The 12,651-nt window shown below is 47.7% G+C and overlaps 1 protein-coding gene across 1 annotated transcript in view; it reads right to left on the bottom strand.

Annotated features, from left to right (window-relative positions):
- The window catches only part of CACNA1E (calcium voltage-gated channel subunit alpha1 E), a 471,774-nt gene that overhangs the window by 178,531 nt on the left and 280,592 nt on the right, over positions 1 to 12,651 (bottom strand). Inside the window, exon 9 of the mRNA XM_077928105.1 lies at positions 10,582 to 10,685. Within this exon, the coding sequence (XP_077784231.1) occupies positions 10,582 to 10,685 (104 nt within the window). The remainder of the gene's footprint in view (positions 1 to 10,581; positions 10,686 to 12,651) is intronic.

Raw genomic sequence — 12,651 nt, 5'->3', positions numbered from 1 at the left:
CCAATGTTCAAAGCCCAGATGGAGAGGCCTGGAGGACCACACTGAGCCTCTGGGTTGCAGTCATCTCTTTAAGCCATTGCGGTCATCTCAGCTTTAAGCCATTTCCCAGTCTTTTGTCAGATTGGGGGAGTTAAAGGAGAACCAGGTGGCTTGCTTGGGAATTGCCCCTTGTGGGGCTCAAGGAAACGTCTAAAGGCTTGCTTATTTACCTTTGGTCTCCCATCATACCATTTTTCAAGGATGTTTCTAGATAAGCCAGAGGCATCTTTCTACCTTGAAGTCCAAGAGTGCCTGACCACACAAGAATTTGTACCTATCCACAAAGAACCTTGGTATATCACTTAAACTCTCAAGTCATTGTCAGGGACGGTCTTTGGTAATATGGCCCCTGAGCAAGGACCAAATATGGTTCCCAACTTCAAGTATTTCTTATTTTCACAATAATTCCTTTTGGCACAGTTGCTTTTTTATGGATCTTCTCAGTAGGTACCTGTATTATTATTATTATTATTATTATTATTATTATTATTATTATTACTACAGTGGTACCTCGGGTTAAGAACTTAATTTGTTCTGGGGGTCTGCTCTTAACCTGAAACTGTTCTTAACCTGAAGCACGATTTTAGCTAAAGGGACCTCTCTCTGCCACTGTGCCGCCACTGCACGATTTCTGTTCTCATCCTGAAGCAAAGTTCTTAACCCAAGGTACTATTTCTGGGTTAGAGGAGTCTGTAACCTGAAGCATATGTAACCCGAGGTACCACTGTATTATTATTATTATTATTATTATTATTATTATTATTATTATTATTATTATTTGTCCCCTCGGCTCAGTGCCCTGAATCCGGCACTGTCACTGTGAATACCTAACAAACTACTCCTACCCCTTCTTTAAGAAAGGCAAATTCTGAACACTTTAACCCTTCCATTTCTCTGTCTCTGTCTCTGTCACTCACTCACTCACTCACTCACTCACTCACTCACTCAATCTCTGATTTTGCTGTTTCATTCTATCCTCCAGTGGCCAAAATCTGTGCCATTTACGTTTCAAGATGCCCTCTTGTACTTAGTCTTCCATTTCAGCCTATCATTGTTTCCCACCTACGTTTATATCTCTTTAGAGAAATAACCACTCTATGTTGTTCATTTACGCAGGGCGGGCTTTGTGAAGTGTTCACAAAAATAGATGCACATATCCACTAACCTTCCCTCTATTTTGTAATAAAGCGGGAACCTGTTTCGTACCTGCAGTCAAAGTCTGTGTTATCTTGCTATTCCTAGCCCCCAACCCCACCCCGTAGTTGCTGTGCAAGAAAACACCCTTGTGATGAATCACAACTCTAAGCTCAAGTTTCTGAAAATCACACCTTTGTCTGTTGCTTGTGCGTAAAGGTACATTTGTGATCAAGGGCATGTGTTAACAACAGGTGTGTATTTATATATGTTTGTACTCATGCATGTATGTACAGAAGGGGACTATATTATGGCCACCAAAGCAATTTCCAGGACAGCTTATGAAATGCTAAAATACAACCAAACAAGTTTAAAACACACAAATTGAAAACGTACAAAAACGACTCCGTCCCCAAAAACTGACAGAAAGAAGTCTGCCAAATTTCAAAACTTTCTTACAGAAAAAAGCTGGCCAACTGGAAGGATCACAAACCAGCCTGGCAATTTTCCCCACTCTCTGCTCACACACACCACCAGACAAGCTGTGCTCAAAACAAAATCCAAGACAGGAACTTGAGAGCTGAAGAGTAGCACAGCCTTAGGCTGACTCAGACGATGTGGAGAAGAGAGTTTTTCAGGACACTAATATGGTGCGATAGAACCATAATTGCGTGTCAATACCCCTCCCCCCCCAGAAATAAAGACACAGGAGACGTTGATTAAGTTAATTGGGCATGAAAAGGCCACAACTTTATTGATTAGAGAATTGAAGGTATTGGCCTTAGGCATTGGCACCTATCCACTACCCGGCATGGTGACCGGGATGGGTTAACACGAACCGTGGGGGGTCCTGTTGAAGTACGCCAACTAGGATCCCACGGGTGTCACCGCTCGGGGGCGTGCCGGAGGCCCTTACCTTCCCAGGTTTCGGACAAGACAACGCCCCCCGGAGTCCTTTACCGGACTACCCCTTTTCTTGGGGAAGGTGATGGCGTACCTTCCCCCCGATCCATTTGCATAACAATTAAACCCCCAGCCAATGCCTAACCGCCAATACTAAAGAAAGTTGTGACGTTTGCTACGAGGTAGGTGAAAAAACCAAAAGGCCGTAAGTTCGCCAACTTGGAAAAATTCCTACCAGGCCCCTTGCGGCGACCAACCGAAGTCCATAGCAAGGTCATATCTACCTAAGCTAACCTATACCTAAGGGTGGGTGGGACGGGAAAACCTCTCAGCTGGCCAGGAGTAAAGAGGGTGGTCCCTGGGCGTGCCTGGCCTTAAGTATGCCAAGGCCACGCCTCCCCCAGCCGGCCGATTGGCGGACGGGTGGAAGGCACGCCCAGGGATTCCCCCAACTCTCGCGGGGGCAGCAGGCCAGCCCCCGCGCTTGGGGGGAGGGGCAAGACCGCAACCCCCTCTCTTCCCCCATGGGGTCAGAAATGGCTTTGTCAGCTGCGCAAATGTTCATTCTTCTGCCCCTCTGTGATAAAAGTAGCTAAACTTCCTTGGCCCAAGGGTTGCATTTGCTCTCGTCTACCAGCTCTTCAAGGGCTGTGTGCCAGATCTGGCTGTGGCCAAAGTAAAGAAGGTGCTCACAGACACAGCTCTTGCACCTAGACGAAAGCCTGGCATGCACACACACAGCCCCCCAACCTGACTACGCTAACCTCTTCCAATCAGCAGAGGCACGGGAACAGGGTTTTCTTCTCAATTGCAATACCAAGCTATATGGAGAAAAAGCTCTCTGTCCAACCCAGCACTGCAATGGGAAGGAAAATTGCTCCACCCACTATTTAGATGATCTCTGAAAAGCAGAAAGGGAAGTTTTCTCAAGCATCCTGCCCTGACCCTGAAGTCCAGCAGTGATCAAGATGAAGATGCTACTAAATCTGTTAAGTTGTGGGTGAACATATCAGACGACACAGCAATTCTTCAAACAGCTCTTGTTTATTCACAGGCCAGAACTGAACTGAACTGAAGGGTTCAACCAACCTGCTTATATAGAGCTCAACTACAAAGCAACAGTAACAACTTTCTGAAACTATCCAATCACTGAATGTCACTTTCAATTCCTTATTTGCATATGTGGACCTGAGTGAAAACTATCTACAGTATCCCCCTGCTGCCCCAGGGTGAGAACTTCAGTACATAACAAAATCCAAGGCTGGCAGGCAGAGGTTCCCTGGACCAGATCCCACAGCACCATGGCTAGTTCTTGCCTATGGCTCGCAGTAAGCAAAGAGAGAGCTTAAGCACGAGTCCCTGTTCAGATAACACACTAAGTCAAACCCTGGTTTCTCTCAGCACAGCATGGCAGTAGAAAGGATCAAGGAGGAACAAGCAGCTGTGAAGTCCTCTTTGCATGGTCTCGCTAAGCCATGCTTTGGCTTAATATGTTGCACAGACCAGGTCACTTGGATGCTGCTGCCATAATGGCCAGTGCTTCCAGACCTTCATCTCCTCTCCCTTCTGTTTCCAGCTTTTCCATCTTCTTCTCGTTCCCTCAGCTCCCTCCCAGGCAATGTTTGGAGCATAAAATGAGATAGCCCCATCAGATACTTTAACCCGAGATCTTTGCAGGAAGGACAAGGTATAAAATGGAGATAAATAAGTTCCCCAGCTCTGCAGCAGGATCTAGAAATCAGCCACAGCAATTTTAAAAACAGGAAGCCACGGAGAATAGCATATCCAGGGGAAACTCATTAGGCAGAGCATAATTACAGAGTTCGTCAGGAGACTGGTTAATACCCCATTATTCGAGGTGAATTTAGAGAGTTCTCTTTCTTTTCTCTGAAATAAAGCATTTTTCACACTAGATGCACCAAGCTGAGACATTGATGTTGTGCTGACTGATCCCCAGACATTAATAACCTAGAAGTATGAATACCTCTGCGTGACCTAAGCAGACATTGGATGCTTACCGAAGGAACAATCCAGCCATCCCTACTGCTCTTTGGCTCCAGCTGTAGCCACTTATTTGTGTTTACTCTCAAAGTCACCTATAAAGTTCGTCACAGCATTTCATTAATGTTTGGTGGCAAGACATATAGTTGGTCTGGACAAAGTAAATGCTTGCCTCAAAGGACAAATGGAGTTTAAATGATTGGGCGTCACAGTCATTACCATGATGGGAAGGAATAAGATGCAGAATCTCAAACTTGCAGGCTCCTGCCCATCCCCTTCTTCTTGTCAGTATTTTCATCCCTCCCATTGCAAGGATCACCAGATCATATTTGTTTTACTTTCTGTCTGTGAGAAAGGAGGGGGCAGAAGCTACTCTTCCAGACTTCCGTCCGTAGTACTGTGTGGGGTCTTTTTGATCTGTCTAGAGACAAGATGGCAGTATGAGAGACCTGTATCTCTCGTACATGTGTGCTGGGCCTGGGGGTAACCCGTGAAAAGTGGTCAGGGTAACAGCAGGTGCTGATCCCCCAGTGACTCACCTCCCTGTTTCGCCTGAAGGCGAGCACTCCTCCTGCGAGTACTCAGGTCTCTCCTTCTCTCAGACCTTAGTCTCTGCAGCTTGGGAGACATCGGTGGGTTACTAGACCCAGAGGCCGCCTCAGCCTCCCCTGACCCAACTGGTAGTGGAGCAGCTGCAAGTGATGGCCCAGCTGAAGGGAACAGGGTAATCCCCGCATCTGGAGCCAGGGCAGGCTCAGGCCCCTGACTCGGCCCAACTGGTGTTTGTTGCAGGGGAACCTGTGCAGACTGGGACTCTTCAGGGTCAGGCCCCAGACTTGGTTCAGATGATGCCTGAGGCAAAGGATCCGGTGCAGACTGAGACTCCTCTGGTTCAGGGCCGGCTGCTACCCCGGCAAAGATAAAAGGCTGTCGGACCCCGCCCCAGGTTGCAGGAGCAACATTGCTGTATGCCAGATCCTGCCTGAGATCTTGTACCGGTCCTTTCCTGGTTTCCTGCCTTGTGTCCTGCCTTGGCCCTGTCGGACTGACTCCCAATGGAACCTTTGGATTCTGGACCGGTCCTGGACCGCGTTTCACGGGTTACCCCCGGGCCCAGCACAATATATTTCAAGGCTCAGCCCTAGCAATATAAACAGATTCTGTGACACAACCCTGGTACAAATTAAGCATTCTAATCTCTAGTCTGGAGTCATAAATGCATTGTATTAGGGCTGGCTTGGCAGCAGGGTGGTATTAAATGGCTTGGTTATGTACACAGAAGGGAAGATGGCAGGGTCCCCAAAGACATAGAGCTGGCTCCAGGCACCAGGTCTGTTGGCAGAGCAGCTCTGCATTATAAAGATGTCCTACAAACGTAACATGAAGGCTGGCAACGTGAACCCCACCATGTGGGACTCCCTTACAGACAACCACAGTGCCAGGAGACAAGACAATCAGGTTGTGTATCCACAACACTGAACAGAGGAGAAATTACCATAGAGGTAAGAAATGCCATGGTGCACTTCTTGCAGCAAAACCAGACACCTTCATCTGCCCCAGCTGCAATAAAACATGTCTCTCCCAATGGCTTGACTTCACCCAGATGGCACACTCTTCCATTGTCTCCTGAGACAGATGGATGCCAACAACTATATTAGAGCTGGCTTGGCAGCAGGTTGGTATTGAATGGAATCAGTTCAATGAGTTAGGGAGTGGCTACAAGGCCAAAACCAACTGTACACATAGTATGTTTTCTCATTATCATAATTACTAATTTTCTATCCCACTCAAAGAGCTTCTTCCCCCTAACACTAATGGAGGAAATCCATTTGGAACTGGCCCTTAAGACTCCTAGGGTGCTATTCAACTAAATAAAGGCACCAATACAAAGATTAGGTAAAAGGTAAAGGTACCCCTGCCCGTACGGGCCAGTCTTGCCAGACTCTAGGGTTGTGTGCTCATCTCACTCTATAGGCCGGGAGCCAGCGCTGTCCGCAGACACTTTCCGGGTCACATGGCCAGCGTGACAAGCTGCATCTGGCGAGCCAGCGCAGCACATGGAAATGCCGTTTACCTTCCCGCTAGTAAGCGGTCCCTATTTATCTACTTGCACCCGGGGGTGCTTTCGAACTGCTAGGTTGGCAGGCGCTGGGACCGAGCAGCGGGAGCGCACCCCGCCACGGGGATTCGAACCGCTGACCTGACGATCGGCAAGTCCTAGGTGCTGAGGTTTTACCCACAGCGCCACCCGCGTCCCTATAAATACAAAGATTAGAATGAGCATAATGGGATCCCCCTCTGTTTCCCTACCACATGCAAATGCCCCTATCTTCTCTGGAGAGTCAGGGGACCCTGGGTGGAGGAGAGGGGGAGACCATTCTGTTGTGCAAGAAGAAATCCTTGTGCTGATGGAACGTTCACCTTAGCAGTATGTTAAATGCAACCCATATTTTTAAAAATTATTAGTAATTTACCTTTCAGCTCACAAATATTTTTAAAATCTAGGTGAACAGCCATATCCTCAAGCTTTCATCCATAAGGATTGGGATTAGAAACTTGCATGAATCATGACTCTCTAGAAAGCTAAATTATGAAATCTGGAAACACAGCTAATTTGAGCCCAGGATGCAATCCTGGCAGTTATCAATCCAGTGTACCTTCGTACGTCTTGAGGAAGTGGAGAAAGAGGGCGGGGGGAGAGCAAGAAGAGAGAGAGAGTTGGGCTTGTTGTTCTCTCATCTTACTCTTCCGCACGCTCTGAGCTTCTGACAGCATTTCAGAACATGCTTGCGTGGCCACATGGCTGGTTGCCATGGAGACCTGAAGCTCCGCATGTTTTCAGCCCCGGACTGATGGTTTGCATTAAACTCCCATTTCCTGGGGTGGAAAAAAATATATAAAGGTTACAGTGCTGCCATCTATATGCAAACAGAAGCAGCATTATCCTAATCTCATTCACTCAGGTCATGCCCACGCAATCATTCACCCCCACAGCCGTTACCTAAACTCTCCCCTCAGCGGCTGCTCTGATTTCTTTCACAAACGAAGCCAGAGCCTTACACCAGCAGTTTTCAAAATGTGGAATGGTTTCCCCTTTGAGGAACATGAAATGCCAAGATTGGGGGCGGGGGCACTTCCCACGAAGGAATGCTAGAATAGGATCTTAGTGTCGGCTGAGACCTTCCTTCTCTCACCCGTCAAGGCAGGGATGCAGGGGCGACTGTCCCCTCAGTACTCACCATCCCAATATGATTTAAAAATAAGGGAGTTTAGGAAGAACTGCTGCTTTGTTCTATGGAAAGATCCTCCTGTGTAGTTACAGGATTCGGGGTATGAGTTAATCTGTTTTATTCTTCTAATGCCAATGTTAGATTAGTTCCCTGATCCATCGGCTGTCTGCAAGGCTCTCCAAATATTCCCCTGTGGAACAGATGGTTGGCACTGGGCTTTGAAGGGTGGTAATGCTTGAATCATAGCCAATGTGCAAGGGCAGCTTAATTAAGTCCACAAACCCCCAATTGTAGTCAAATCGTGTCCTTCATCATGGAGGGCACGTGAAGAAGAAGAAGAGTTTGGATTTGATATCCCGCTTTATCACTATTCAAAGGAGTCTCAAAGCGGCTAACATTCTCCTCTTCCTTCCTCCCCCACAACAAACACTCTGTGAGGTGAGTGAGGCTGAGAGATTTCAGAGAAGTGTGACTAGCCCAAGGTCACCCAGCAGCTGCATGTGGAGGAGCGGGGAAGCGAACCCTGTTCCCCAGATTACAAGTCTACTGCTCTTAACCACTACGCCACACTGGCTCTCACATGTTGCGGTGAGATCACCTAAACTGCCTCCCTGTTGTGGGGCGGGACCGTTTGGATAGCCGCAACACCCCACTGGTTGCCCCTCGGTTGCTGGGGCAGAAATTTGGCCTGTTGGGTCGTCTATTGGCTACCGAGGGGCTATTAAAGCTGCTGCACTTTGCTGGGAGCTTTCTCTTTCTTGTGACATGCATCAGATCACCCACCCTCTCACCCTATATTTAGGGCTGTTTTTTGGCCTTGCTATGCCTATCTAGGGGTCGTCTTTTTTGGAGCAGGGGCCCGGTAGGAATTTTGCCATTTGGCTGATTGGCTGTTGCCACTTGGTTTTTGCCTACCATGTAACAAATCATCACAACTTTGTAAGGTTGGCGGTTAGGCATTGGTTCAATATTTTGTGGAAGGGTAGTGGTTGGCTATGCCTGCCCCTTCATCGCTGTTGCTAGGGAATTCCATTAAAGGAATCCAGGGACTTGCCTTGCTTTTGTCCGAACCCTGTCCAGGGGCTAGGGCCACGCCAGAGCCCCTGGGAGCATCTGGGGTGAGCTGTGAGATTGAAGGAGTTCTCGCTCCCCCAGGATGCTTACCCTTACTGACATATGGTGGTGCCCAGTGTCAGTCCAGTTCCTGCCACCATGCAGGTTCAGGTAGTCTGGAACCAATGCCTAAGCAACCGCTCACATGCTGTAATCAATAAAGCTGTGGCCAAAATGAATGCCAAAAACCTTAAACTAAATTCTGTGTCTATTGTGTCTTTATTTTGGGGGTGGTTATGGGGCCTTCACACACAAATCATGACCACCCTCTATCACAATGCTGCTGTGAATTATATAGCATCATATCAGCTGAGTACTCTCAGACGAAGGGCAGAATCAGCACACCAGGGATGGGGGGAGAAGAGGCAGAGCTGCAAGTGGGGACAACAGGGGGGCAGAAGACCCATATGGCGAACAACCCAGAGAGATACAGCAAGCCACACTTTTCCCCGTCCCCAGATTTCAGGATTGCACCCTCTGAGGGCTGTCCATTTCCCATGGATGAGAGTGTATTTCTATACAGCTGCTGACTGCCATGGCAATGTGGTACAGAGTTTAGACAGTGCTAGGAGAGGTTGTCCCAACTCCCTCTTGACATGTCAGGAGCTTGCATTCTTTCAAAGAAAAGTGTCGACACAGCTGCAGTATCACTAGATGATGTTCCTGCTCTGGAAGATAGGAAGCACATTCAGAACCTGATCAAAGAAGTTCAGATCAAGGGATGGAATCCAGTCAAGTGTCAGGAACGTTCCTTCCCAGAGTGACAGCGAGGGCTCTGAGGACCAAGGGGGGTGGCAGGCGGAAAGAGATGAAGGTTTGCTGTCTTCACATGCAGAGAGTGAAGCAAGCCTCTCCAGTCCTGGAATGCAAGTCGTATATTCCCAGGACAACGTGAGGCAGGCAGACGGGCCTCAGCTTTCAGACTCGCTTTCAGGGGAGGAGGGGCAAACTAGACTATCTAGTCCAGAGTCCCCCTGCACTAGGAGGTTGGGCAGAGTTCAGGCTTGGCGTCAAGCCCACAAAAGGAGGAGCAGCCGATGGCGGATTTCCTGTTGGAAAAGAGCCCGCCCTCCAGAGGGCTCAACTGACCCATCGAGTGCAGAAGATTGAGCTGTGTGCTCGGACTAAGCTATTGTGTTCATACCAACAAATCTGAAAGTTATAAAACCACCAGCCTGCCGTCTCTTGGTGTGAGAGGGAGATCGTGAATCCTGACAGCAAGGTCCAAGAAGTTCCACAATGGAACAGGAAAGGCAATTGCATTGCTTCCCATGGATTCTGGGCCTCTGCAACCGAAGGACCTCAGTTACAGTACTTCCAAGATCAGTACCTGACACCCAGACAATTCAGACAACCTATTAACAACAAGAATAAACGTCCTGCAGCACCTTAGAACAGATGTATTGAAACATAAGCTTTTGCTGACCCCAGCCCACTACAGTGGTGCCTCGCAAGACGAAATTAATTCATTCCGCGAGTTTTGTCATCTTGTGATTTTTTTCGTCTTGCGAAGTACGGTGTCGGGAAAGTTTTGGAAAAGCTTCAAAAATCACCAAAGTCTTTTAAAACCTCAAAAAAGGCTACCACACCACGTTCTATGAGTTGCTCCTTGAAGTCAAGTCGCAACTGTATTAATGGTGTTAAGAAAAAGGAAACAAACTTGCAAGACGTTTCCGTCTTGCGAAGCAAGCCCATAGGGAAAATCGTCTTGCGAAGCAGCTCAAAAAACAAAAAACCCTTTCGTCTAGCGAGTTTTTTGTCTTGCGAGGCATTCGTCTTGTGAGGTACCACTGTATGTCAGAAGCAAGTGGACTCTATCTAATCCATGAAAGTTTATTCCATAATAAACATGTCACAGTCCAAATGCCATGTACTCAGAAACTCGAGTGAATTCAAGGGTGCTCACTTCCAAACAAGCAGGGTTAGGACTGTAGCAGTGTTACTCATTAAATTGCCACAAGACGCTTTGTTTTTCTGCAAAGTTATTATCACATCTCTTACTAGCTTTCTCACGTACATTATGATAAGCAACCAGGTTCAGGAATTAACAGACAGGCAGAGAGCAAGGGTTGAGACAAGCAATTCCTATCAAGTAAGGAAACGTCAAAGAATTCCTATTTGCAATCTTTACCCATCAAAGAGGAAGAAGGTCTTGTCTTACCCAGAAAGCACTCCAAGGACGAGGTTGAGAACAAAGAAAGATCCAATAATGATGAGGGGGATAAAGTACAGCCAGTTCCAGGTGGCTCCTAAGGCATCATTGGTCTGGAAAGAAAACACAAAACAAACATTTAAGCAAAGAGTTACAGGGCACTCAGCCTTGGTGTAACAAATGTGGTTATTACATGCCGATAAGCAAGAACTAAGGGGCTAATGTGAAAGTCATTTTTACAAAATGCCTTTCCCATAGTTCACACTTCGGCAATTAAAACGAGAATGCCAAGGATGGTCATCCAAGTTTCCACATCTGAAGTCAACAAGAGCATTGGTTAACAAAAGGAGATAAGAGTGTGAGATCACAACGTGAGATGCTTTTGATTTTCTGGGCATGGACTGCCATGCTCGTTCTCTCTCCCCCCCCCCCACACACCTGCATTTTTATTATTTTTTGCAAGGTCACATGCAGCATAATCCTGTCATTGCTAATTGTGCCTGGCTATTTATGCCCAGAAAAATTGCATTATCCCATCCTAGCTGAAATCTGGAGGAGTTCAGATGGCCAGGAAAGGACAAGTCAATGCACAAGAGACTGACAGCTTAAAAGGCTTCTGGAAAGATTGCTCAAGACTGTAATATGGTTATTTATTGCCTTTTAATAAGGCCTTGCCCTCTCTCTACTTTCATGCTCTTTCCCAGACCCCATTTGTCCGCTTGGCACGGAGTCTGCCCATGACGTCGGACACACGGTGATGCAGCAGAACGTGACTGTCTGGGGGACGCAGCATCAATCTTCCTAAAGCGAACGAAGCTTCTCCTTTTGTTTTCCTTAATGCTAATTAAGCCCTCGTCTTTGACTGATTCATCAGTACGGTGCTTCAGGAGCAAAATTTGAGCCTTTTAAAAGAAGCCATCCCCTAAAGACTAGCAGAGCAAAGGTGTGTGTTTTTTTAATAAAAATAAAAATCTTTAAGTAGTTTTGGACCCTTGGGTTGTGCCTTTGTTTATGGTCCCAGATCTGCGTTCACCACCTTCCAACAGCTCCAGTTCCTTGTATATTGCTGGCATTTATTTATTTTTACTATTGTGAGGCAAACCAAATATAGACCTCTCCTCTTCCCATCCCTTCACAGCAAAACAGTTAGCCGGAAATAGCACGGTTGTCCTTAAATACAACCAAGTGGAAAGAAAGCCCTGGCATGAAAACTTGGAGGAGGGACAAATGTGGATGAAGCAGGGGACGATTCTATTCTCTGGCCATCCTATATCTGGGCTGGCCAGATGCAGGGGCTGGTCTTGGTTCAACTCTGTAATGAGCCTCACTTGAGAGGCCTTGCTTTCCTGCTGCACCCAAGAAGTCTACAAAGAACCTTGAGGGAGAATCCTCCAGCTGGTGATAGCAGAAAGTGGTACTAAGAGGCAATTCAGAAAGCGTGGCCCTGCCCTTGTTGCTATCCACATTCTCCTGGTTCCTCACCCTCTGGCAGTGTAAGGATTTGGAGAACCAAAGAGGAGGAAGAAACTTGCTGTTGTGCTGCTATTTTCTTTTCTCTCTCCATGGTGCTGAAGGTTGATGTGCAAGCAAGCAGATGGGTGAAAGGCTCTCTACTGGAGCACCCATCCAAACCACAGCTGCTACAACTGCCCTACTGCTTACGACCACAAAATGGCTCTTTCTAGGTAACCTTTGCAAACCAGTCCTAGGGATCATCTCCAGCACAGGCAGCTTCTGCCTCGGCAGAACAAAGAATGCCACTCCCGACATCCGGGGGGGGGGGGGTGTTGCGGGCTCACGCCCCATTCACACCCTCGCGGGGCTGGCTGCAGCCCCGCGGGACCAAGGGAATCCCGGGATCATTAGTATTCATTATTCACCGTGCCAGCCAATCGGCGGGACTTGTAAGGGGCATTTAAGGTCGGGGCAGCCCATACTCGCCCCTTTCTTTTCCTTTCAGCAGCTGCGGTTTCCCTCCCGCCCGCCCTTTAGGTTCTCATCTGGACTTTGCTATGGGCTTCGGCTGGTCACCGCAAGGGGCCTGGTAGGAGTTTTTCCATTTGGCTAATTGGCTGTATT

This window comes from Podarcis muralis, chromosome 5 (assembly GCF_964188315.1).
Source record: "Podarcis muralis chromosome 5, rPodMur119.hap1.1, whole genome shotgun sequence".
Classification (NCBI taxonomy): Eukaryota; Metazoa; Chordata; class Lepidosauria; order Squamata; family Lacertidae; genus Podarcis; species Podarcis muralis.
The sequence above is the reverse complement of the archived record's forward strand: the minus strand, read 5'-3'. Positions and strand labels throughout refer to the sequence as shown.